The sequence below is a fragment of the Xyrauchen texanus genome, chromosome 6, assembly GCF_025860055.1.
Source record: "Xyrauchen texanus isolate HMW12.3.18 chromosome 6, RBS_HiC_50CHRs, whole genome shotgun sequence".
NCBI lineage: Eukaryota > Metazoa > Chordata > Actinopteri > Cypriniformes > Catostomidae > Xyrauchen > Xyrauchen texanus.
In genome coordinates, this window is record NC_068281.1 from 4,810,144 (window position 1) to 4,838,102 (window position 27,959).

Here is a 27,959-nt window from a genome sequence, read left to right on the forward strand (position 1 = left end):
AATATTATTTCTATAATACATAACATACAAATGTATCTTTTGTGCGCCGATCACTGCTGCTATAAGTAGCCACAGACTTTATATCTGCTCTTACTTTACTCAGTTTTCTACAAAATGAGCCATTTTTTACTTGTCTGTGAGCTTGCTTGGGTGGATAATGCAATGTTATTTCTTAGATGTCCAAAACAAAATATGCAGTCCAACAGTAAAAACAGGCTAAACAAATCATCTGAAAAATATGTTAACGACTATTGGTGATAAAATGTTCTACAGTATATCATCGCAAAGGTCGAGAAGCTTTCTAATGACACCTAGATTAAGCTTGTAGTCCACTCAGAGGCTGAGATATTCAATGAAACATTAGAGAAAATTAAGACTGAATGTCTGTGTTTGAGCACATCTGTGAGGGCTGAGATGCATTAGAGCACCACCCTCCTTTCAGATTTACATTTATATTTATGCATTTGGCAGACACTTTTATCCAAAGCGACTTACGGTGCACTTATTACAGGGACAATCCCCCCAGAACAACCTGGAGTTAAGTGCCTTGCTCAAGGACACAATGATGGTGGCCATGGGGATCGAACCAGCAACCTTCTGATTAAGAGTTATGTGCTTTAGCCCACTACCACTCTTCAGATCTGCAAATTGTGATGGAAGGTGACAGAGGAAAAATCTTTTTACTAGTGCGTGTTTGCCAACTAGCGGATTTTTGCAGGGAGATAGGCTGAACAGAACCAGAATTGCCAACTCACTTTTTTTAAACATTCTGTTCATCAAAAAATGTAAACATATACAATATTATTTATTAATAATCTGAGTAGTTTGTTATTATTATTTTATTTGGGGGGTTTTCTGACCAATTAGAAACATTTTTGGAAATTAGTCCACAGTATGTGTGAATAGTGAGCTTTTAAATTTGAGAGTGAAAAATTGCAGGCGGCAGCCCAAAACGGCACCAGAGTTGAAGGAGATACAGAATATGTGCATACTGTGCAAACAATATAGTCCTAATGCTGAAAGAGTAGTATGGCAGTATGCTTTTAAAAACATAGCAAGTAAGCTAAGAAACCAAACGCTTTGCTGATTATAATAGAAGCAATACTGTTTTGTCATGACAAGCAATAAAAGCAGCCTCAACTATGACACCCTAATTTTCTGTCCTAACTAGCTGTAGTACCAGCACATCATCCCAGCCCTAACAAGTCTTGCGGAATGGATCGATACAATGTTCTGGGTGCGTTTAATAGTTCTGGGTCAGCTGTCTATGAGCCTACAGCCTTAAGGGCAGATCTGTAACATGCAAACAAATCACTTGACCATCACTTGATACAGCACTCATACATTTTTATAAGAGCAGTAGAGCTTATTGGCTTATCTTCACAAATTTCTTTACATTAATGATACAAAATATTACACTAATTCATTCTCAAATTGATTTCTATCAATCTATTGTCTCTAGACTAACACAGACTCAGCGGTAGCACATTTCTTGTGAAGTGCAGGTTGCACGGATCAATTTAGCAATTTATACACACCAGCTCATGAATATTCAAAAGATGCAGTAGTATTAAGGATCTGACTAGGGTAAATGTGTACTGCAAATTAAGTCATCAGAATTCGGAATTCCACCAAGCATCACGTCAGTATGGCTATACATCAAGTCTGGACAGTTACAGCTACCCCCATCATCAGTAGTGGAAGAGTTCAAGGTGGCAAAGTGCAGGGCTGTAATGATGTACTAAGACTCCAGTGATGAAAAGATCAGAGGTGCAGGTGTCACTACAAGATCAGGATGCAAGTGGGCAGCTGACACATCAGTGGCACAGGCAGAAAGCATGCTGAAGTTGGAGGACATCATTGGGAACCCATGCATGGGGAGACAAGGACTCTAAACTACCCACTTTCAGCAATGGGGGAAAGTAGACCCAAGGCAGAGAAGAGACATTATCCAAGCCAAGGTCCGACACCTGTAGGAGGAAGGGCGAAGGTCCAGGGCTGTGGAACTTGGAGTACAAGATGCCCGGACAAATTGGGACCTGCCAGTGGAAGTGGAAGATCACATGGCCTGATCTTTGCAGACTGGAGCCCTTTCGCATCTCTTTCTTGCTCTGATCATTGTACGATACTCTTCCAACACCATCAAACCTGCACAGGTGGTGAATGAGGGAGGTCCCAATGTGCAAGCTATGTGGACGGAGAGACACGTTGGCGCACACATACTGGCAGGGTGTAAGACTGCACTTAGCCAGGGAAGATACAGATGGCATCATGACAAGATCGCTCAGAGCGCTGGCTGACATCTTGGAGCAGGAAGGTCGGAAAAAGCGCCAGGCCCACGTGAGACCGGCTCCATCCATTCAGTTCATCGGGGAGGCAGAGCACCGCCACCCTCCTCCAAGAAGACCAAGAACAGCTTCCTGGTGGACCTGGGAAGAAAACTACAGTTTCCCCAAGTTGTCTAAACATCCCTGAGGCCTGACATATTCATATGGTCTGAGGAGGTATGGAGTATCATCCTGATTGAACTAACGGTCCAGATGCAAAGAGGCCTCGGAGAGGAAAGCCACCTAGTACCAGGACCTGGTCCAACAATGCAGGGACAAAGGGTGGCAGGCCTGGCTATTTCTAATTGAGGTTGGCTGTAGGGGGTTCCCTGCACAATCTGTGTGGAAGACGCTCACAGCCCTGGGAGTAGCAGGAAGGTAGATGAAGACAGCTGTGCACAGGTTGGGGGAGGCAGCTGAAACAGCCTCTTGCTGGCTCTGAAGTAGGCAGGAGGAGTTGAGCTGTGGTAGCCAGGAGAAGATGGGCAGTGACTGGCCATCACTGCTGTCCTGCCAACTGGAGGGCGTTGTGGATTAGGGTTGAAACGTCTGATGAAAGTTGGATGCCACCTGATGACATCTTCTCCTGGCCGAAAACTACAGTCATAAGCAAGTGGCTGAAGGTGACTGAAGGTGTTAGCATCTAGATGTATCTAATAGTTCATGCCTTATGTGTGTCAACAGTAATAAATTACCATTGAAATATAATATATAAATAATGATGAAATATACTAGATAGACTATTTAAATACAGGTACGCATATTATACATATTCAGGAACTGAATCTGAAATGAATCAGGTTAATTAAATAAATACTAATACGTCTGTGGCAGGGCGGAGGGCGGGGCCGGGTCGTGATCCTACACACCCGGTCCCGTATTAGGCTAATCAAGCCTCCCGAGAGGGATAAAGGTCGACTGCAGAGGATCGTGCGGGAGAGAGAGATCGTTTACGGACATGTCCGTCATGTGTGTGTTTGTCATTAAAACTATTATTCATATTATCAAGCCAGTTCTCGCCTCTTCCTTTCCATTGATCCCTTTACAACGTCAAACAAGAAAATGTGACATTTATTCATTTTAAAGTTTAAGTATGTAATTCCTGCAACACTAGCCCCACCAAACAAAGTTGCAAAATAGCTTTCTGAATACGCCCCCATCTGCCGTTGGTCAAACAAAGATATAGTCCCACCCCATCTCATGCCATTGGCTGAATAACGTTGTTGGGGCATGTCTAAGCGGGTCACTCTAAACAAGCAGAAATGTTTAAAGCACCACAGAAAGACAGTACTAACAGTTTTCAAGAAAATTTACCTTTTTATAGCTTACTAATAATTGTCTCTGCATATTAAACTTGAATAGGAGAAAGTAGAGTGGTGGTGGAGTAGTGACTAAAGCACAGGGCTGTTAATCAGAAGGTTGCAGGTTCTAACCCCACGGCCACCACCATTGTGTCCTTGATCAAGGCACTTAACTCTGGGGGGATTGTCCCTGTAATATTTGAACTGCTTTGGATAAAAGCGTCTGCCAAATGCATAAATGTAAGTATTGTAAGAGAAAAAGCATATCAGCTTTAATACACAATATTTGTTTTGTAAAAGATCATGGAAGTCTGAGATGCAAACTATGAGCTTATTGGTGTCATTCAGCCGGTTTGCCTTTCGTTATTCCTTCTCAGAGGCTTCTATTAATATTTATACCTTGAGCAAGGCACTTAACTCCAGGTTGCTCTGGGGGGGATTGTCCCTGTAATAATTGGACTGTAAGTCGCTTTGGATAAAAGCGTCTGCCAAATGTAAATGTAAATGTAAAATTTATATGTATATGGACATAAGTTTCAACAAAGTTCAATAGTAAGATGCTCAAATATTTATGTAGTTGTGCATAAGTTGTAAGCTATTGCCCATGTTTGCTCCAACTAGGCAACTTTTTAATTACGCACTGGAGAATAAAAATTTCTTTGGGTGAAACTTAATCCAGTGGGAACTGATGAGACTGTGAAAAGTGGATATTTCATGCCAGAATGAAGCCAGACCTGAATGACACTTTATAGTGGATTGTGCAGGCCTGAAAATATCAGATTGACCAGTATGCAATTCCCATGCTGGTATAGGTTTTATATACTGGTTAGTGCTGGTGTGTTGCTGGTCTGGCTGGTGGGCCAACACAGCCATGTTGTTCACCAACAAATCTTCCCCAAGGAAATGTTAACTGGTTAAGCTACTCAAAAAGCCTTGTTGGAATATGAGTATTCAAAACTCAACATATGCTGGTAACCAGCTATGCTGTTGTTTGCTGCAGGGTAGAACCCTCTTAAAATGTCATCCAAATGTGTCTATGCGATCACTCACCTGTGTTCCTTGAGCAATGCCTTTCGGGATCTCTTTGAGTCCGATGGATCCACATTCCACAGTCAAACTATAGCATCGGCACCCCGAAGGACATCCCAGAGAAGATGTGCAGAGCTGGGCCAACGTGAACGCCAACACCACAGAGTACGGATGAGGATTCATCGCAGACAAACCAGAAGGAGGGGGTGATAGAATAGAGGCGCCAGAACTAGGGCAAGACTGAGAGCAATAAAGAGAACAAAAGAGATGGATGTGGTTAAACCAGTGAAATAATTGTCCAAAAGAAATGAGAAAGGGATCTGAAAGAGACACTGAAGGTTTGTTGTTATAGAATGCACACATGTGTGAGTTAATTGGATCTGTACCGCATGAAAATTGCGCTCAAGTGGATCGGAAAATTGAATCCGTTGGTGCGGCGAGGAGAAATAAGCGAAGAGTCAAAATAAGGGGGGAAAATGGATAGATAGCACCCACTTCTGCCACTTTGGTCCCTACAGAACGAGTCTCTTAGGAGGAATCTGTGCTGGGCTTTGGTTAATTAAACATGAGCCTTGAGGTACTTCTTGCTAGCTGTCTTAAAAAAACTCTCTTCTGTCTGTTTTGAGAGGATATATCATATATATCTCCTCACACTGCCAAGTGCACACAGCATACGTCTCCCAGGAGTTAAGATCAAAACCTCGGCCTGCTCTACTCCCCTCGTTTGTGCACCATCCCAAGCTTTTCATTAAGGATTATGAATGAAGGCGTGTGCATTATGGCCCCCCATGGGCCCAGATTTACAGCTAACTAGACTAGATATACAGTAGAGCTGAGTGGTATGACAGAATACATCATGTGGTGGTAGAAATGTGTCATCCAGTAAAGATTCTATATTGGTAATGTGGTAGTTATAGAGTATTTACAGCTACCAGTGTGGGCAGGATTGCATTAATGGCATCATAATTATATCAGCAGAGCTTGAATTTGAAAAATCCACCAAATATATTTTGCATATAGAAAATGAAGCATACTGTATATTAGGGCCATTAAGTAACATGAAGCATGTGGCGTCAAATAAATATCAACAGAGCTTGAAATTGGAAACACATTTTATGTTCTCGAGATATATGTTATTTTATTGTAAATGAAAAATATTTTAAAATATTTTGAGTGAATTCACCTCCTAGAAATTAGAGCTGTGAAATTCAGGTCTCAATATTATTTGGATATTAGCAGCCTTAATATTAGGACCTGAATTTCACATCTCAATATGTACAAATATTTGATCATTTTTCAATACCATCAAATTACATCATCTTTTTTTACTGAACATAAAATGTGTTTCCAGTTTCAAGCTCTATTGATAATAATGTGATGCTGTGATATATTCTCAGTTGGCTTTTGTTTGTGTACTTCTATTTTGAAATTTCTTGTTAAAGTTCCTGTTCCCCAGTCGTGTTCATAGGTCCTGTTTTCCCTCCATGTTTATGTGTCTGGTTTTCATTGGTTCATTGTTTGATTACTTTGATTCAGTTCTAGTTTGTCATTGGTCTTAGTTAATTGTCTTGTTATCTTGTTTTAGAGTTCTGTTTGTTCATTGGACTTTGTTACCCATGTCTTGTGTCTTTAAACCAGTGGTTCTCAACCTTTTTTGAACAAACGCCCCCCTGACCTCTTCATGATCCTCTTAACACCCCCTAAAAAAAAAAAAAACACTTCAGAAATACTATTACAGCCAAACAATTGCAACACTGATACCTGAAGCCTGAGTTTTTGGTAAAAAAAAAAACAAACTGAAACAGAAGTTTCTTATTGTATTTAAACTACATGTAAAAGCCTCAAGTTGAGTAATATTGTGTTTGGAAAAAAATGCAAAAACACATGGATTGTTTGAAAGGTATTGCAAATGTATTTAGAAATTCAAACAAATTCAGGCTCACACACAAATTTTTTTAAGATGAACCAATCACGTGAACAATAACGTAACTAACCTAAATGGCCAATGAAAAAGCAGCGGTCGTTCGCGCACTCAATTAGGCAATATATACTAGGCTTCAAATTTGAATAGCCTACAAACGGTCATTTGATTTCAAATGACGAACAAAGACGACAACAGCTCGGCCACCTGAACTGAACCGAAAAAAAAAAAACGATGTCAAAAACAGCCACTTTTTTTTATTAATTACGGTCATTAGTGTGAGCCCTGAGCACTAATTATGCGCCTTATGTATTCCGCGTTATGTACAGAAAAAGCCGGTGAAAGCGCGCCTCTATTTTGCGCTGAAAATTCTCCGCCTCTTAAAAGCATGTGTAACTTAGGAAGCGGCTCTCCTGGCATATCCTCCTGGTGATGTGGCAGCAGTAATCCGAGCAAGACGAAGACATAGGCTAAGGAGAAGAGCTGGAAAGGTTTTTGCGCAGGCCGCCTGTTGAGTACCTCTGAGTAACGCCCCCCATTTGTGCCTGAGCGCCCCCCTCTCTGCTGCCTCGTTCACACCGCCCCCCAACACTGTCCAAACGCCCCCTAGGGGGCGGTACCGCCCCCGTTGAGAAACGCTGATTTAAACCCTCATGTTTGCCTTTGTCAGTTGTCAGGTATTGTATGTGTAACCTTGTTGTTTTGCCTTCGTTTAGTCTAGTCAGTGTACATGTAACCTCATGGTTTTGTTTTGCTCTAGCATAGTTGTCGTCGTCGTCGTCGTCGTAGTAGTCAAGTCTGGTTTTGTCATGTTTAGTTAGGTCCTTGGTTTCTTGTTTTTGTTTCTTTCTCTTTTATAGTTAGGGATTCTGGTTTCACGTTTGTAGAATAAAACTGCACTTGGGTTCATCTCAACTTGATCATCTTCATCTCTGCCTGTTTTGTCAACATCGTTACAGATGCCATATGCTTCATGTTAATTAATGGCCTTAAAATACAGTAATGCTATATATGTTAGGGCTGTCGATTTTAACACGTTAATAACAAGCGATTAATTTTATTTGAAAAAAATTACGTGTTAAAATTTATCACAATTAATCGCAATGCCACCGGACCGTATTAAGGAAGATTCCTGAGAAATGCAAGCTTGTAGTACCACCTGTTTACTCCAGAGGGCAGTAAGTGAAACTTCAGCTGTGTGTGCAACGTGCAGTTTATACAGTGAAGAAAACACTTCAGTAGAACAACACAAACATGCTTTTACTTTCTTGCGTTCGAAACACTTGGAGCGTGAATCCGAACTAAGGGATCTCAAGATGTGTTCTAATTATTAAACTATATTTAACTTGACACAGTGACCTAAAAATGTTATGTTTATGACGCAATGCACCCGAGACGCAACACTGACGGGTCCTTAAACAAGCCCTCATAATAAATCTCCAACTGATTGACAAATTCACTTGTGTAATGGATTGCTGTGAACTGTGTGCCAATGATTGTCTTATAATCAATAATATGGTAAAACAATACATTATATTCTAAAGCCGCTTTTTGTATCAAGAATGTGATGCATTTTAATTATATTATATTATATATATATATATATATAATTATATATATATTATATATATATAATTGTTTTTGTATTTTTTATTTGGGGTGTAAAATAGGACATTTTTCATGAGAATCAACCAAATAAGTTCTGATCGGCTTTTGTCAAGCCACACATATTTGCTTATAGCTTGGACAGTCAAATGACTTGATCCTTGCTTTATTCTGGTTAACAATATTGATTTTCCAAATAAATTTTAATTTGAACGATTACAATGCTGATTCTTAAAATGACAAGATTGATCAAACTTTCACTTTATTGTTTACTTCCATTTTAGTTGTGTACAGTAGATTATAATATCTGTTAAATAAATTGGTTCAACTGCACAGTTTAGACTCTGTTGTTAATTTTGTAAATTAATATTTGCATAACGTACTACAAGGAACTTTGAAGGTTCCTTGTATAATTTACAGCATTAGCTGATAGAGAATTCCTTTCATATGTAAGCAAAATAGGCTTTTATAACTGAAAATAATAATAATAATAATAATAATTAGAATCTAATGGATCAGAACATCAGAATCGTAATAGAAACGATTTTAGAGCTTGTGAATTAGAGTCAAATCAGGAAATCTGTACTGATAACCAGCTCAATCTGATTAGGTTCTTTTAGGCTGTTCCAAAACTAAAAATTAAAAATTTCTTCAGCAGTTGTAATTTACTCTGTTCCTAGTTAATTCAGAGTTAAGGAGAGTTTGCTGAGAGCCAGCACATCATCCAAGCTCTAAAACAAGTCTTGCGAAATGAATCAATACAGAGATCATGGTGCATTTAACAGTTCTGAGACGTCTCAGAGCGTATATAACATTACAAGCAGCACTGAAACATCATGTGCTTGAAAAAGATCAACACTGAATGATTTAGAGGAAATCTATACTATGAAGATCAAAACAAAGGACATGAGAAGGTTTGGAAAAGTATGCATTCATACACGTCATAGGGTTGAGAATAATTTATAAGGCTAGTGATTCGATTTCTGCATATGAATAGTGCTTCAAACATTAAATATGAAATGGCATCTCATTTCTCAAAAATGACAAAACAAGGCAGCACTGCCACATTAGAGGGAAAACAAATATTGCCATGAATATTACCTCTGTAAGAAAATATTATAATGAATTGTTTCCTTTTTATTTCAGCTTTGATGTGATACACTTGGGCTGTTCCTAACTTAAAGGGATAAATCACAACAAAATGAAAATTCGGTCATCATTTACTCAGCCTGACATTGTTTCAACCCCATCTTTCTTCCACGGATGACAACATATGGGTGAGTAAATGACAGCATTTTCATTTTGGGTGAAATGTTCTTTTAAATGTGCCATTGAGCGTTGGACCGTGAGTAAATGTGAATATTTCATGTCTGTTGCCTCATTTAGGGAGTATTTGAGAGGACATTGAGCTCAATTAATGCCACATGACCCACATAAGCCTTTTTATGTGCCGAATGCATGAAAGAGAGAGACATGATAAACATCAGTGGAGAAATGGCAGCCTATTTAAACTCACTTCCCTGTACTCAAATGCTATTCTGGAGAGGCTATTCTTTCGCTGGCGAACATAATAGAAATCATAAAGGACAGGGGAACATTTGTAAAAAAAAAAATTTGCTTTCAGTGGTTCTGCTCGCTACGTGTGTCGCCTCTCAAACATTTGGAAATAAAAAGAAAAGGCTCTGAAGTATTGAAAAGGTGCATGTTCTCTGAGGTGTGGCACACCTTTACATGTATTTCTGGATCGTGGGGTTATTCTAGCAGATGAGCTCCTTTAAGGCTGCAAGAACATAACACAAAGACAGGCAGACAAACAGACAGACAGACAGACAGACAGACAGATACTGCAGACAGATAGATAGATAGATAGATACTGCAAACAGACAGACAGATAGATACTGCAGACCGACAGATAGATAGATAGATACTGCAGACAGACAGATAGATAGATAGATACTGCAAACAGACAGACAGATAGATACTGCAGACAGACAGATAGACAGACAGATAGACAGACAGACAGATAGATATATACTACAGACAGACAGATAGACAGACAGATATATAGATAGATAGATACTGCAGACAGACAGACAGACAGATAGACAGACAGATAGATAGATACTGCAGACAGACAGATAGATGACAGACAGACAGATATATAGATAGATAGATACTGCAGACAGACAGATAGACATACAGACAGAGACAGACAGACAGACAGACAGACAGACAGATAGATAGATATAAATACAGACAGACAAATAGATAAACGGATGGATGGACAGATAGATAGAAAAAACAGACAGACAGACAGACAGATATATAGATAGATAGATACTGCAGACAGACAGATAGACAGACAGACAAACAGACAGACAGATAGATACTGCAGATAGACAGACAGACAGATAGATAGATAGATACTGCAGACAGACAGATAGACAGACAGACAGACAGATATATAGATAGATAGATACTGCAGACAGACAGACAGATAGACAGACAGATACTGCAGACAGACAGATAGACAGACAGACAGATATATAGATAGACAGACAGACAGACAGATATATAGATAGATAGATACTGCAAACAGACAGACAGACAGACAGATAGACAGACAGACAGACAGACAGATAGATACTGCAGACAGACAGACAGACAGATAGATACAAATACAGACAGACAGATAGATAGATAGATACTGCAGACAGACAGATTGATAGATAGATAAAGAGACGAGACAGACAGATAGATAGATAGATAGAGAGAGACAGACAGACAGACAGATAGATAAAGAGACAGACAGACAGACAGATAGAGAGACAGACAGACAGACAGATAGAGAGACAGACAGATAGAGAGAGAGACAGACAGACAGACAGACAGATAGATAGATAAAGAGACAGACAGACAGATAGATAGAGAGAGAGACAGACAGACAGATAGATAGAGAGAGAGACAGACAGACAGACAGATAGATAGATAGATAGATAGATAGATAGATAGATAGATAGATAGATAGATAGATAGATAGATAGATAGATAGATAGAGAGAGAGAGAGACAGACAGACAGATAGATAGGACTTGTATGTGATTTTACTTCAGAAGCTATCCACTCCTTATTTATGATCTTAGATGAGGGTGAGTAAATGATGAGAGAATTTTAATTCTTGGGTGAACTAACACTTTAATACATCCTGTGATTAGGGGTTTGTTCAAATCCCTAACCCCAAGTAAGAGCAATACTGATATTGAAACTTATATTAGTAAACACATCTTATCTGCAGCTGTATGAGCACTGGCGTCTCTTTGTATGCAATAATCAGCATAAATATACCACACACAAATACTACATTACTAGGTTGAACATGTATACCTCCATGAATGTGCACACCATCACCATATATAGGGTCACATTTGGATCAAAATTATAAATGATAAACTTCTATATCTAGCATGCTAAAATCTTTAAGAGAAGCAAGAATGACCAGAGATAATAGCATTGAGTGTTAAGACTACCCAGTATCGTTAAAACAAATCACAGCTATCGCATGATCTGACACGAGCATTCATCAGCAAATGCTCTGCAGTGGAATCACTTGCAAATCTCTCATGAAAGAGAAAAACTCAAGCTTGCGTTATACTCTCAATAAGAGCACATGAAGACTGTCAAAATCATTTTGGCAAGAGATGGTGAAAGTGAGAGAATATGTGAGTGAGAGTACAAATATACAGCAATGCCCTCCGGCCATGCCTCCCATGTTGTCATGGAAACAATAGCGGAGGGTCTGGAATCTGAAGGCGAGGCCTGCAGGCACTGTTACAACCAAGAACAGTGTTCAACAATAAGCAGAGACTAAAGAATAAGACAAAGGGAAAGGGAGGTTAACAGAGGGGAGATAGCATTCAATAGAGCCAGGCGAAAGAAATACATTCATTAAATGCTTTAAAGACGACTTTTCTTCCAGCTTGTTGCCATCAGTAACAAGTGAGTCTAAAGCAAGCATCTCTATTACTTTTTCTCATACAAACCCCCCATCCCTAAATATTAAACTTTTGCCTGTAAGTCACCCCACATTGTTTGCGCTTCAGACATGAATGACTTACATTTATGCATACTGCATGTGATTTAATCCAAAGTGATTTACTGTAGCTACATAACATCTGTTTATGTGTTTCCTGGGAATCAAATCAATCCAAAACTTTAGACAATCCAAAAGTTAGTGGTCTAAACAACATAACTGGTAAACTGGTAATCAGAAGGTTGCTGGTTCGATCCTCACAGCCACCACCATTGTGTCCTTGAGCAAGGCACTTAACTCCAGGTTGCTCCGGGGGGATTGTCCCTGTAATAAGTGCACTGTAAGTCGCTTTGGATAAAAGCATCTGCCAAATGCATAAATGTAAATGTAATGTAAATGTATTGTGGCAGTTTCTTGCTGAAATGAACACTAGAGGTGCTACAACAACAATTACTTTTATTTATTTTCACACATATCACAAGTAAAAGCAAAGATTATCAGTTAATAAACACTAACCTTTTGCCCTGTTCCTCACACAATGCTATCTTATGACATCTAAACACTTTTACTATAGCACATGACAACATTTGAACATTAGCATAACATGACCAACAACATTTACATGCTTGTTCGAGCGGAATCAGAATCAAATTGTGCAATAGCTCATTGATAGAGCATTGCACTTACGTTGTACAAAAATGGGGTATGAGTCCTGAACAGTATGCGAGTCGACACGCTACTCGAAAGTGACATAGAAGCATTGCAAAATGACGTGGTTGCTTCGCCAGTTGCGTTTTTGTGTCACACGTGCTTTTCTCAGCAGGAAACCGATGGAGTGCGTACTCCAGGTAGGGAAGGAGGTATTGCCCCAAGTGAAGGAGTTCAAGTACCTCGGGGTCTTGTTCACAAGTGAGGGGACAATGAAGCGGGAGGTTGGCCGTAGAATCGGGGCAGCGGGGCGGTATTGCACTCGCTCTATCGCACCGTTGTCACGAAAAGAGAGCTGAGCCGAAAGGCAAAGCTCATGATCTACCGGTCAATTTTTGTTCCTACCCTCACCTATGGTCATGAAGGCTGGGTCATGACCGAAAGAACTAGGTCACGAGTACAAGCGGCCGAAATGGGCTTCCTCAGAAGGGTGGCGGGCTTCTCCCTTAGAGATAGGGTGAGGAGCTCAGTCATCCGTGAGGAGCTCGGAGTAGAGCCGCTGCTCCTTTGCGTCGAAAGGAGTCAGTTGAGGTGGTTTGGGCATCTGGTAAGGATGCCCCCTGGCCGCCTCCCTAGGGAGGTGTTTCAGGCACGTTCAGCTGGGAGGAGGCCTCGGGGAAGACCCAGGATTAGGTGGAGAGATTACATCTCCACACTGGCCTGGGAACACCTCGGGGTCCCCCAGTCAGAGCTGGTTAATGTGGCTCGGGATAGGGAAGTTTGGGGCCCCCTGCTGTAGCAGCTGCCCCCGCGACCTGACTTCGGATAAGCGGTTGAAGATGGATGGACGTGCTTTTATGATACTATTTGTTATGTTTAGGTTTCAGGTTTAAGGTAGGGAGGCAGGTAGGTTTTGTTGATTTAAAACTCGATGCAGCATTAATCTTAAAAATCAAATTTGTTTGGGAGAACAATTGACTCGCTTTTAGTGGCACATGGACATTTCATCTTGGAACTGCCGCGATATGTGTAATGAATCACGTAATATCATTTTGCAAAAATGTCACCACAGTCACATAATATTCACTTGGTGGATGACAATATGGGTGAAAAAAAATCCCTTAGATTTACAATGAAGGAGGGGCCTGAGCCATATCTAAGGACCAAAATATCATAGAAATGTATATTTGTTTACAAGAGCAAGAAAGACAAAATCATGTAGAAAAATCATGCTCTGTTTGTCCGTGTCGACTTTGTCAGTGCTTCCATGCATGCCAGTGTCATCTCTCCTTCTGTTCTCCCTCTGTGATTGTGTGCGTTCCATTCAGCAAACCGTAATCACATAACACGAGGGCAGTAATCAAAGTCTGCTTACACTCTCCCCAAACCCTGAGTCATCAAAGTCTTACAAACACACTTACAAACCGCAGTCTTTCTCCACAGTCCATACAAACAGCCGAACCTTTATCTACTGGTGTCCACAAATCAATACAAGCCCAGTGAATTTATGATTTGTGTGATGGTGTGTTTACTCATTATTTTTACTCATTATACATTATACGGTTTACTCATATACATTTTTCTGGTTGCTTAAGCAAATCATTGTGTGTGTGTGTTTGTGTATGTGTGTGTGTGTGTGAGTTTGTGAGTGTGTTGTGTGTGTGTGGGCAGGATTAAGTGGTTTACAAGGACATGTTTATAGGTTACAAACTGGTTATTACCAGTTTAAAGGGTATTATGCTATAATTATGGTTTATGAGGACATTTATATTGTCCATATCTTTATGAACATAATCCATAATTTAAAAAACATACTAAACGATGATTTATTTATGTGAGGGTTAGGTTTAGGGGTTGTGTTAGGGGATAGAATCTATAGTTTGTACAGTATAAAAATCATTATGTCTATGGAGAGTCCTCATAATGATAGCTGCACAAATATGTCCAGGTCACATTTCACCACAAAATCATCAAAAATGAAAACTATATTTTTAATAGGAATATGAAGCCTAAGATCCTTGAGATTGTTTTTGTTTTATTTATGACATTATTTACTTTCATGACTAAAGTGTGTTTCCACTAAAATAATAATAATAATAATAATAATAATATATATATATATATATATATATATATATATATATATATATATATATATATATATATATATATATATATATATATGTATATATATATATATATATATTATTATTAGTTGTAGTAGTATAGTAGTAGTTGCATTAAGTAACACTTTACAATAAGGCTCCACTAGGTAACATTAGTTAACATGAACTTACGAGCAATACTTTTACAGCATTTATTAAACTTAGCTAATGTTAATTGAAACACTGTATACCAATACATTAAAATGAAAAGTTGTATTAGTTAACATTAGTAATGCATTATAAAATCAAATGATATAACATTGAATAATTTTATTTTTATTAAAGGGGTCATATAATGCCATTTTTGTACAAGTTAATATGAATCTTTAGGGTCTAAATGAAAACTTTGTAATATACTTTTATTAAAAATTCTCATTAGTATTTTAAGAAAACACTAATTTTACCTGCTCAAAAACAGCTCTGTTTTCAGCACGCCGTTTCAGAGCATATGACTTTAAATGATAATGAGCTTTGGTCACCCCGCCCCTCCGTTCTGGAGTTATTCTCCGTATAACTGTATTTTTGACATTAGTTCTTAATCAGTAACATACAAGTAAACCAGGTGTAACTTAGTGTTACCATGTTAACTGTAACACCTGCGTACACAGTTTTTAATAACACAATAACCATAACGCGTTGTTCATTATAAACGTGGGATTATGAATTATATTGAGAACGTCGTAACGTTATGGAAAACATGCCGTAATGTACCCTGAGTGTAAACATTAGCCACATTCATTGTGAAGCGTGCAAGCGATTTGCAAAGATTAATATAAAGGTTAATAAAACGTTACACTTACTTCTTCTGGAGGTGCAGAGGGAATATAAATAGTTGGTACCGAATCTTTTTTCAGCAGCAGCTTCTTAGCAAAACCAGCTTTATACTGACCCTCGTTTATAAAGCAGTCTGGTGAAAAATGATTCGCGCAAACATGAACGCATTGACGCTTGCTCGTGGGGAATATTCCCATCGTAAACAAAACTCAGCCACTGCGTCTTCAGCGGTTCAGATTTAGGAACATCAAAATGACTGCTGTGTTCGTTATTACACCGAAGAACCGAACACGACAATCGCTAAGGCGCCATTCTGCTCCAGTGTATCAACAATGATGACGGACTATGATTGACAGCTCAGCTCACGAGCGAGGGCGGTCTGTGTTGAAACACTGCTGTCAATCAACAATCCTGGGAGGCGTCCGACCGTGTGACGTCACACGGTCGAACGGCTCGATTTGAGGCAGGGGAAAATATATAAGGAGATTAAAACAAAAACACTGGATGGATTTTTATCATAATAGGATGGTTGTGTACAGGCACAGCCAACACACATTTCAGTACAATCAACTTGAAAAAGTGCATGTACCATTATATGACCCCTTTAACTAACATTAACTAAGATTAAAAAATTCTGTAAAAATCTTTTGTTGATTGTTCATTATACCTAATGCATTAACTAATTGCTTATTTATTGTATTTCCTGGTATTCGCTGGATATTTTCATAACTGTAATACAGTAAAATATACTGTAACATGTTTGTGTTACGCTAAACCAGTATAATTTAAAGACAGTTTAAACAATTAATACATTTAATGCAATTTTACTACAATTTAAATTATCCCATAATTTACCCACCCTCAAGCCATCCTAGTTGTATATGACTTACATACATTTCAGTCAAACACAATCAGAGTTATATAAAAAAATATCCTGGCTCTTCCAAGCTTTATAATGGGAGTCAATGGTACCTTAGATTTTGAAGCCCAGAAAAGTGCATCCATCCATCAAAAAAGTAATCTATACGGCTCCAGGGGGTTAATAAAGGCCTTCTGAAGTGAAGCGAGGTGTTTTTGTACATGTTTTGTACGAGAGAGTCGAGTTCCAGCATATGACGTAGGCCTAGCGTAAGCTCCGGTGAGAAGTGACGAACGCAAAAGTTCAGAGGAAGCCAGTGAACACGCGGACGGCTGTTTCAAATATTGTATTGGTCATAAAAGTATATATACATGTGTGTATATACACTCACCTAAAGGATTATTAGGAACACCTGTTCAATTTCTCATTAATGCAATTATCAAATCAACCAATCACATGGCAGTTGCTTCAATGCATTTAGGGGTGTGGTCCTGGTCAAGACAATCTCCTGAACTCCAAACTGAATGTCAGAATGGGAAAGAAAGGTGATTTAAGCAATTTTGAGCGTGGCATGGTTGTTGGTGCCAGACGGGCCGGTCTGAGTATTTCACAATCTGCTCAGTTACTGGGATTTTCACGCACAACCATTTCTAGGGTTTACAAAGAATGGTGTGAAAAGGAAAAACATCCAGTATGCGGCAGTCCTGTGGGCTGAAAATGCCTTGTTGATGCTAGAGGTCAGAGGAGAATGGGCCGACTGATTCAAGCTGATAGAAGAGCAACTTTGCCTGAAATAACCACTCGTTACAACCGAGGTATGCAGCAAAGCATTTGTGAAGCCACAACACGCACAACCTTGAGGCGGATGGGCTACAACAGCAGAAGACCCCACCGGTACCACTCATCTCCACTACAAATAGGAAAAAGAGGCTACAATTTGCAAGAGCTCACCAAAATTGGACAGTTGAAGACTGGAAAAATGTTGCCTGGTCTGATGAGTCTCGATTTCTGTTGAGACATTCAGATGGTAGAGTCAGAATTTGGCGTAAACAGAATGAGAACATGGATCCATCATGCCTTGTTACCACTGTGCAGGCTGGTGGTGGTGGTGTAATGGTGTGGGGGATGTTTTCTTGGCACACTTTAGGCCCCTTAGTGCCAATTGGGCATCGTTTAAATGCCACGACCTACCTGAGCATTGTTTCTGACCATGTCCATCCCTTTATGGCCACCATGTACCCATCCTCTGATGGCTACTTCCAGCAGGATAATGCACCATGTCACAAAGCTCGAATCATTTCAAATTGGTTTCTTGAACATGACAATGAGTTCACTGTACTAAAATGGCCCCCACAGTCACCAGATCTCAACCCAATAGAGCATCTTTGGGATGTGGTGGAACAGGAGCTTCGTGCCCTGGATGTGCAACCCACAAATCTCCATCAACTGCAAGATGCTATCCTATCAATATGGGCCAACATTTCTAAAGAATGCTTTCAGCACCTTGTTGAATCAATGCCACGTAGAATTAAGGCAGTTCTGAAGGCGAAAGGGGTCAAACACAGTATTAGTATGGTGTTCCTAATAATCCTTTAGGTGAGTATATATATATATATATATATATATATATATATATATATATATATATATATATTATATATATACCACAGTTAGTTCCGGTCCTCAAATCTGATTGGACGAGAGACGTTCCATGAGCACTAATGGTCTGACACCATCAGCATTCCGACACTTCACTGTGTGTGTGTGTGTGTGTATCACTCCGCTTGTGTTTACTTTGTTCTAAAGTGTAAGAGCAGTGCAGATCTGTTAATTACATATGTTAGCCAACAAGTGCTGTCAAAAGCTAATTTTTGTGTGTAATATGAGCCAGTTATGTGACGTGAAGTGAATTCGCATCAGCCGTTTACATACAACAGCTCTTTGTGATAACTTACTACATTAAACTACTAAAGCTAGGAAATAGCTTTAAACGGCTTTAAACAAACAACTTCAGCATTATGGCTCATCACAGCTGAGAGACACAACATACTGATTTAATTACACAATGGGTGCTGTTTAAAATGGCGGAGGACATTGCGGTTTCTATACTGATCGTCTCTGTGAAATAGAGAGGAATACCCCAGCTTGGATGCTATTTTTCCACTGAGAAAGCTGACCTTCAGAAAGCTGAGAGCATCTCTGCTTGGGTGTGGCAACAGGTGATCGCTCAAGCTCTGTCTCACTCTCTCTCACACACACACACACACACACACACATTCATCCTTGTTTATTTACATTTACATATATGCATTTGGCAGACGCTTTTATCCAAAGCGACTTACAGTGCAGTTATTACAGGGACAATTCCCCTGGAGCAACCTTAAGTGCCTTACTCAAGGACACAATGGTGGTGGCCATGGGGATCGAACCAGCGACCTTCTGATTAACAGTTATGTGCTTTAGCCCACTACTGAGTCAATGAGTCTGTCAATGAGTTTGACACTCTCTAGCTGATACCATAAAACCTCAATGGGGTTAAGATCCATAAAACTCTTTTCCAATTATCTGTTGTCCAATGTATGTGTTTCTTTGCCCACTGTAACCTTTTCTTTTTGTTTTTCTGTTTTAAAAGTGGCTTTCTCTTTGCAATTCTGCTCCTGAGTCTTCTCTTTACTGTTGTACATGAAACTGGTGTTGAGCAGGTAGAATTCAATGAAGCTGTCAGCTGAGGACATGTGAGGCGTCTATTTCTCAAACTGGAGACTCTTATGTACTTATCCTCTTGTTTAGTTGTACATCCCATAAAAGGCCTTCAGCTAGAGTGGTGTCTGCGCTATGCCAAAAGCCTAGCAAGCCACCATCTCTGCTTTCTCTCCCATTCCAGCCCCCGCCTACTGCGCACCCAACTACCGAGCACCCTGACGCAGGAGCCTTCCTGCTGCCATCTCTTGGTGTATCACCGACCTCAGAGGCCCCCTCCTCAGCTAGCCTTCCCCAGCTCTTTCCCTCTGTACTACCCCTAGGCTTCCAAAGCAGAATCAAGCGCTAGGTCGCCTCTGCTAGCGACAAATGCTCCAGTCCAGTGTTTACCCTTTCCAGCCCCCCCCCCACTCAATTCAGCCACCCAAGGCATGAGGATGTTTTTGCCTTCAGTGCTGGCTCCGCCCCCACTCCTTTCCAATTGGCTTCAACCACCCTGTCCTCCTACTTTCACACTCCATACAGCTTGAGTGCAAGTCCATTTCTCCTGCATTTCAGTATGCAGTGCAGAACCAAAGCTCTTATTTATCAGATTCTTTTTTTATGTTGTATTTGTTTCACATTGTTTATTAAGATGCATTTCTCAGCACATTACTCCCGCATTTCCGTATGCCGTGCAAAGCTGCAACTCTCTTTATTCCTAGATAATTTCATGCTGTTGTTCACATCTATTGCTATGTGATGCATATCCTATGCAAGACGTGTATTGTACATCAGGTGGCAGTCACACTCTTAAGGAGAGAATGACCACAAGTGAATCCTTCAATAATGATCGAAAGTCCATTTCTCCTGCATTTCAGAATGCAGTGCAAAGCCAAAGCTCTTTTATTTTCTTGATCATTAAATGCTGTTTTATTCACATAGTTTATTAAGATTTATTTCCCAACACATTTCTCCAGCATATCCAAATGCTGCAACTTTCTTTATTCCTAGATAATTTATGCCATTGGTCACATTATTGTTTCTAAATGTTACTATTATATATTTTCTCTCATCTCTTGACTCACGTCGAATGCATACTTTCCCCTCTGATAAGCATTAACAGTCCACACGTTTTCCCATCAAATAAGCATTAGCAGTCTGAGGTTACCACTCATTGCAAGTGCAGCTCACACTCCAGTGGACATGGATCTAATTTTTCACAGATTTCTTAGGGTTATGAAATGTGTATAAGTTTCTACAGAAACGCCTGGAACTGCGACATCTGCAAGGGTTTCACCAATATTACTTAACAGCAGGTCTCTACGAGAGCCATCTAAATTTCCTTCCATGGGATTGTTCACAAGTTTTCCTCTTGCTTTAGCTATCTAGGTATCATTCCAAAACTTCACCGTTACCTTCCAAGCAGCCAAAGGCAGCAAACATTTAAGATGCTAGAAAGCACAACAGTGGTGCTCCTACCAATGGCTCAAAACATCCCTAAGCATCCCTCTTCCGTTCGGACGCAGTGTGAATCTGCAATTTGGGCCACAGGTTCTCCCATTTGAGCGAGGTAATGGTGCAGTAAACTTAAGAGCCTTTTGTAATTTCCCGTTAACCTTCGCATTGGCATTTCCTTCGCTCATGGTTCAAATGAGCCCCACACATTATAAATAGAGCATGATATAACCATCAAATGTAATGGTGTGCCTAAATGTAATAAAACCATGTGTGATACTGCAGCTGCAGTGCCCCACCTTATAATTCACCGCAGCGCCCAGCCACGCTCAATACTGCCGCAGAATCACCCGCATACTCTTGATAATGCCACAGCAGCACCCCTTTCGCATGTTTTATACTGCCACAGTAGTGCTCCGCCATGACAAATGTAATAAAGTTGTATTCTTTTGATTTCCTTAAAACTGCATATAAATGTAATTGATTTGTTTTCCATAACTAACCATTTGCTCCCTCTACAGGTAAGTACAAACTAACATTTGCTTCCCTTACAGGTGTTGATAAACTGAATATAGTCAGTTGTGCTTTACTTGATACCACAGCAAAAGTACCCAAGCAGCAGCAGTGCCCCGCCCATGGCAAATTAAATTAAGTTATGTCTTCTTATCTAACCACTTACTTCCCCTGCAGGCATGTACAAACGTAATTGTCAAGTTTATCTTAAATAACTATTGGCTTCCCTTGCAGGTGTGTATAAATATAATGGATAGATTTTCCTAACTAACCTTTTGCTTCCCTTACAGGTGTGTAAACTAGAGTTATTTCTATTTTCTCCACAGGCATTTTCAATTCCTATGTTCCATAAATTTAAAGATGTGCATCTACAGCAATGCAAACACAGCAGCACTCCCACAGGCACCCCTTTACCATGCCCCCAAATACTCAATCCACAGCAGCAACAGTTCTTTAAACTCTGCTACCGCAGGATGCCCACTAACTCTACAGCAGCAGAAGCGTTTTACCATGCTTCCGCTGAAGCCCTTTTGTATTCGCTTCTCAGCAGGTACAACGAGCATTACAGGATATGGCAGACACCTATTCAAGCTCCATATTTCCCCATCTCTGTGTAAACTATTGAGTGAGGCTACCTCCACAAGCCAGCCAATCTGACAGTATACCTGTGGTACAACTCCCTACAGCTGTACACAATCTAAACCTTCCACACGGATTGGTCCCTTATGTGAGGCCACCCCAATAAGCTGGCTGATTAGATGCAAAAAACATCAATGGTACAGCCCCCTATAGCTTCATAAAGGTCCTTCGTCTAAACCTTCCACCCAGAGCAGGCCCTAGTGCAATGTTGCCTCCAAAAGCCAGCTGTTCCAATGCAGTTTACCACGATCTAGCACTTCTGTCAACCTTCAATTTGCCTTCATTCCTTAAACCCAATTTTCACTGGCCACTTATATCCATGGTGGTTAATAATGGTTCTACTACAATATATTATCTATTTCACCATTCATTTAATTCCTAAACCAATTCAAATGCATTCAACCAACAGTGGCATCTTTTTTCCACAAATCAATATTTGGCAATCCGCCCCAGCAATCAATGACCCCCAAATTTCTCTGCTCATTAAACGCTCAGGCACCAGAATGCCTCTAATCATCAATATCTTAACAAAATGCCTAACCACCCTCTGCCTTGGTTACATTTCAGTAAACAAGTTTATCCTAGCCTTTTCTGGCTTTCTGCATTGCTCAGAAATTACTGTCAATACACAATTCGATCCCAACATTCATCCCACTTTCTCAGACCTGCAGATTACAGACAACGAAACAATCAGACTCTTCATTAAACAAAGCAGACGCATTTCACAGCTACATCAGATCCAGTCATTTCCACATCAGGAATCAATAACTAATCCCCTTATCAGTATCACCTGTCTCTATCACTCATGTCACCACCCACCGTTGTCTCGGTGCATCCTACAAGCGTGCACGCGTATGTGTACACGTACGTCTGTGTATGTATGTATGTATGTGTGTGTGTGCGGGTGTGCATACATATTTGAATGTGTGTGTGTGTGTGTGTGTGTATGTATATATGTGTGTATATACAATATGTTTGTGTGTATGCATGTGTGTATATATATATATATATATATATATATATACATTACTGTGCATAAGTCTTAGAAACAGAAGATGTTTCACTAAAACATTTGTCTTAAGATGGTTATTTATATCTGCTACTTTAGTGTCTCAATAGGAAATATACATTTTATACTCCCAAACATTCCTTTAGCAAATAGAATAGAATAGTAGAACAGGGAGCCCTGCAACAGATGGCATGACCCTAACAGAGGCCCCTACTAAACATCAGGTCAGTCTGGGATTACATGAAAAGACAGAATTAATTAAGACAGCCAAAATAAATAAAAGAACTGTGGCAAATTCTCCAAGAAGCTTGGAACATCCTATCTGCCAACAACCAAGAAAAACTGTGTTCAGGTGGAAGTAGGAGAAATGGTGCAATATTGAAGGCAAAAGTGTTTACTGGACTTTGTAAGATTTTAATTGATTAATGAAAACTATTTATGTCATACATTTTTTAAGAAATCCTCACTTTGAAAGTCACTTGAAAGTGCCTAAAACTTTTGCACAGTACTGTATATATATATATATATATATATATATATATATATATATTAAACCAGAGTCCTCCCATTCGAATCACAGTAAGAGTCCTCCCGTTCGAATGCTGTGTGAGCCCACCCATGTTCACACGTATAGTGGGCTCTCCCTTTAGAAGCACTGAGTGGGGTTTTCCTTTCAGATGTAGAGTGCACCCCAGTTCGAATGCCGGGAATGTCGTGAGCCCATCCACTTCTATGCTTAGTAGAGGTATCACATTCGAATCACAGTGTAGCCCCTTTTGATCAAATGCCACCCAAGCTCATCCACATCCTTGTATCACGGGCTCTCCCTTTCAAGGTGATGAATGGGCTTTTCCATTTCAGATGCAGAGTGTATCCCCGTTCTAATGCATGCTGAGCTTACCCGTTCGTATGCCACGAGCAAAACCACTCTCTCTTTAGGACAGTCTCCTGTTCGAATCGCAGTTTGAGCCCTTTCTATTGAACGCAGCTCGAGCCAACTCTCGTTCTCAATTTCCCTGTTTGAATGCTGTGAGCCCATCCACTCCTATGCTTAGAGTAGGTCTCCCATTCAAATTGTAGTGTAGTCACTTTCGATCAAATGTAGGATGCGCGAGCTCATCCACGTCCTCATATCACGTGCTTTCCGTTTCTGAAGCAGAGTGGACCCCCATTCAAAAGCATGCTGGGCTTACCCTTTTGAATGCTGTGAGCTAAACCACTCTCTCTTTAGAGCAGTCTCCAATTCAAATTGACTAAGGCTGTCAATTTGCTTAATATCTGCTTTTTTGTTCCATGGTTTTATTTAGTTCAGATGGATTTAATGATTCAGTGACCATTTCTGGTGATGCCAGAAGGTTGTTACAAATGAGTTCAGTGACTAACTAATGAAATGAGTTACTCTCACTGAATCAACGATCAAAAGAAAATTTTAATCCTTTAAAATATATACGTCAACAGACCTACAGTACAAAGAGACTTTAGTAGAGGCTTTAAGCATTATAAGAACAAATCAAATCTATAATTTCCCAACCGTTTGTGAGCCGCTGAGCATGAGTTTTATTAAAAGACAACAATAATAGTCTTATGATGATTTTCAATAACATCCGTACATTTTCATGTATAAAAAGCGTGTCTATATATCTATACACTTCAGTATAATGCATAAGTGTTCTAAGAACACAGCAGATCTATCATTTATCCTACAGTTTGTCAACTGCACACCAACATAGAGGTAAAAAAACAGGAGCTGATATTAAAAATAGCTTTACATATTTAACACAGATCTAGTAATCTGCTTAAATTGGCAAAAAACAATATCAAACCTATCAAACTATTACCTCACAAACATAATGTAAAAAGCATAATTTAATGAATACTCGTGCGCTGATGCCTCCAGTGACAATGTGTGCTTAAAAGAAGGATTGTCCTTTGTTTTTTTCTGCAGTGCATTTCACGTAATGCTGCCAATCAAGAATGATGTGCCAATAAATAACTCTCATTTGTGTGTTCCTCATCTCTAGATTATTCATTTAGATCAACATCAATGCCGATTAAAACATGGAGAAATTAGCATTTTGAAAGCAACTTTGTAGAAATGAACGGGGCCACATTGATTAGACTCTCTGACTGATGACCTATTACGTAAGTGTTGTTTCCTCTCATGACACTCACCTGTGATTGGCTGGCTGGTCGCTCAATTAGCCCAAAGTAACAAAACGCAAAGAATACTGTATACAAATCTATCATTTGGACTCTTTATGGGATTAGCTTGGAAACGTGTGGGGGACAATAAAGACAACACCTTTTTAAAGAGTGCAGGGGACATGTTCCCAACGTCCCCCGCAGCTGCTATGCACTTGGGTTTTACTGTTGTTGTCTCTATATTGTTACAACACTATTGTGTTAAGTTTGCACAAATGTGTTTTTATTGCTCTCATGCATCTTTGGTGCTGAATCAAACGAGACTTCATCATTTGTGTACCAAGCAGGAGACATATCTACTTAGTACTTATCACGGCTTCTTCATGCACACTGAAATCTGACAGACCCCGGCTCTATGCTCCCGTAGTCTGCACTCTTTCTTAGTCTCTTTCTCTATGTGGACTATCTTTCTTTGCTCTGGCCACTTCTATGCCGCTGTCCAGTTCTGAAAAGATCACAGTGGTTCATCCAATATTGTCAATTCGGTCTTCATTTACTCACACTCATGTCATTCCAAACCCATATGATCTTTCTTTCCGTGGAACACAAAAGGAGATGTTTGGCAGAATGTTAGCCTCAGTCACCATTCACTTTCAATGTGTGAAAAAAAGATGCAATGAAAGTGAATGGTGACTAAGGCTGTCGATTTGCTTAATATCTGCTTTTTTGTTCCACGGAAAAAAGTCGCACTAGTTTGGAACAACATGAGGGCGAGTAGGCTAAATGATGACATAATTTTCATAGTGAACTACGTGGCCAGTGCATTACAATGCAGAATATGAGAGATACATTAAAAGTGATACACTTCAGCTGTAGTAGGCTACAATGTGTAGGCTACTTAATATCAAAGACAGATAGTCATAAGCATTACAAATGTGTTACTACGAAAAACATCCAGTTACACCGAGAGAAAAAAAATTTGTGCTTTAAATGTGCTTGTGGTAACATCACATCAGCATGTCAGGAACATAATTTAACATCATGGATCAACCTGAATAACCTAAATTAGATTAAACCAACCAAACTAATTTTAAGTGATAGATCTGGTAGAAATAGCTCCGTTGGGTAACAAGTGCAGGTTAGCCTACCACTTTTTACTGTGTAGAAATGCTAGACTGTTTATGAAAGCATACCTAGACACAGCAATGCACATGCAGTGAATTCAAATAGATGAAGTGTTTGAAAAGTAACAGGATATATTGGGTTCTATTAGAACATATTTGAAAATACACACAGAATTCTTACCCGTGAAATGTTCGGTAGTGTTTAAGTGCTGCGTTGCTGGTCTTTGTTAAAATCAGATGCACGTATAAGGACAAACGGTACCTTTCAAAGCCGAAATATCAATCCACGTCGGGACGGGAAACAAAGCGGCATTTAAGCTGCGATCCTGAAAGGCCACCGCTCCGTCCTGCCATTCTCCATAGAATTTCCTCTGCCACAGAAATATCAAATCAATTTCAGCCAGCGCGAATCGTGAGCCGTTTACCAATCGCTTGGTCCTAAATACCTAACATAACGTGTATGCCTCTAAAATAGGTTATGAACCCCACGTCCCCCAATCCCTGCTTCGTTATGAGCTCAGTTGATCCGACATATCTCTCTCTCTCTCTCTCTCTCTCTCTCTCTCTCTCTCTCTCTCGCGCGCGCGCGCGCACTATTGTTCAATATCTGATTTTTAATGTAAAGACAAGCATTCTGGAATTTTCAAGCATGCTGACGTGCTTTCAACTTGTTTCGTTTCCTTTCAGTTCCGCTTATGAACAGTTAAGACGCTATCCCTTCTCATTTGCATATTACATATTGATTTCGCCATAATGATTCTGATTGCCGCCGGACTGCTTCTGGTTCCGGTCTCCGTTATTTATAATATAAGCAAATTAAAAACTACAGAAATGAGCGATCCAAACGGGGAACATCAACCATTTTAAGTTAAAGTTGAAGTAAAAATTAGTTCAGGCTTAACTTTTGCAGTTTTTGGCTGAGGAATTGCAACTACTCTCGTTATGGTGCGTTCGCATACAACGCGAGCACAATTTTCGCCTCGCATTGCTCGCGCGAGTTTGACTGCTGGATTATGAATTTGTGTTTAAACTCGCGTTAGCGCTAGTAAAGCTGGGTTCACACTGCAAGCTACTGAGTGACTGCATGTCGCCAGCGGCTGTCGGTTAGGTCGCTAGTGGTGTGTATGGACAGTCTAAACAGCACTGTTTCTTTGCAATTAATACTATTATTAAAATATTAGGATCACGTGAGCTCTACCATTTTCTCGTGTTGGCTGTCGTTCCCGAAAGTCACTCTTCAGTTGCATAAAGTAAAAAAATTCTCAACTTTGTCACGTCGCTAGACACGCCCACATCCGGTCGCTAACGGTCGCCGTCGCTCGTGTTGCCGGAAGTCGCCAACTCTTTTTGAAAATGAATGAGATGAGGTTGTTTTGTCACTGCACACAGGTTAATGCGAACCCGCATGTATTTTCCCTTCTCTTCCGGAAAAGGGCAGGAGGATCGAGGGGCTTCTACGACTTTGTTCATAGTAAAGTACAACCAATAGCTGGAATCAAGTAGATGCGCATATTTTCAGAACTTACCAGGTAGTCCAACTCCCTCACTCACTTTCCTCCAAGCGATGTCATTTTTTGTCCGGTCTCTGTACATGTATGACGTTGTGTCATACAATTCCGGGTGCCCACGGGTGACTACAACAATTTTTTCATCCATTTTTCCAGATTTCTTCTGCTACTACATCAGTACATCAGTGACATCCGGACACTCGCAATGTTGATAGGCTTTCGCGACAAC

General features: G+C 40.0%; 1 protein-coding gene across 1 annotated transcript in view; it reads right to left on the reverse strand.

The window, feature by feature from the left end:
• Positions 1 to 26,712, reverse strand: part of LOC127645653 (leucine-rich repeat-containing protein 24-like) — a 33,859-nt gene extending 7,147 nt beyond the window's left edge. Inside the window, exons 1-2 of the mRNA XM_052129329.1 lie at positions 26,404 to 26,712; positions 4,679 to 4,897 (exon numbers count right to left, since the gene is read on the reverse strand). Coding sequence (XP_051985289.1) covers positions 4,679 to 4,840 — 162 coding nt within the window. The 5' untranslated portion in view covers positions 4,841 to 4,897; positions 26,404 to 26,712. The remainder of the gene's footprint in view (positions 1 to 4,678; positions 4,898 to 26,403) is intronic.
• Between the last annotated feature and the right edge of the window lie 1,247 nt (positions 26,713 to 27,959).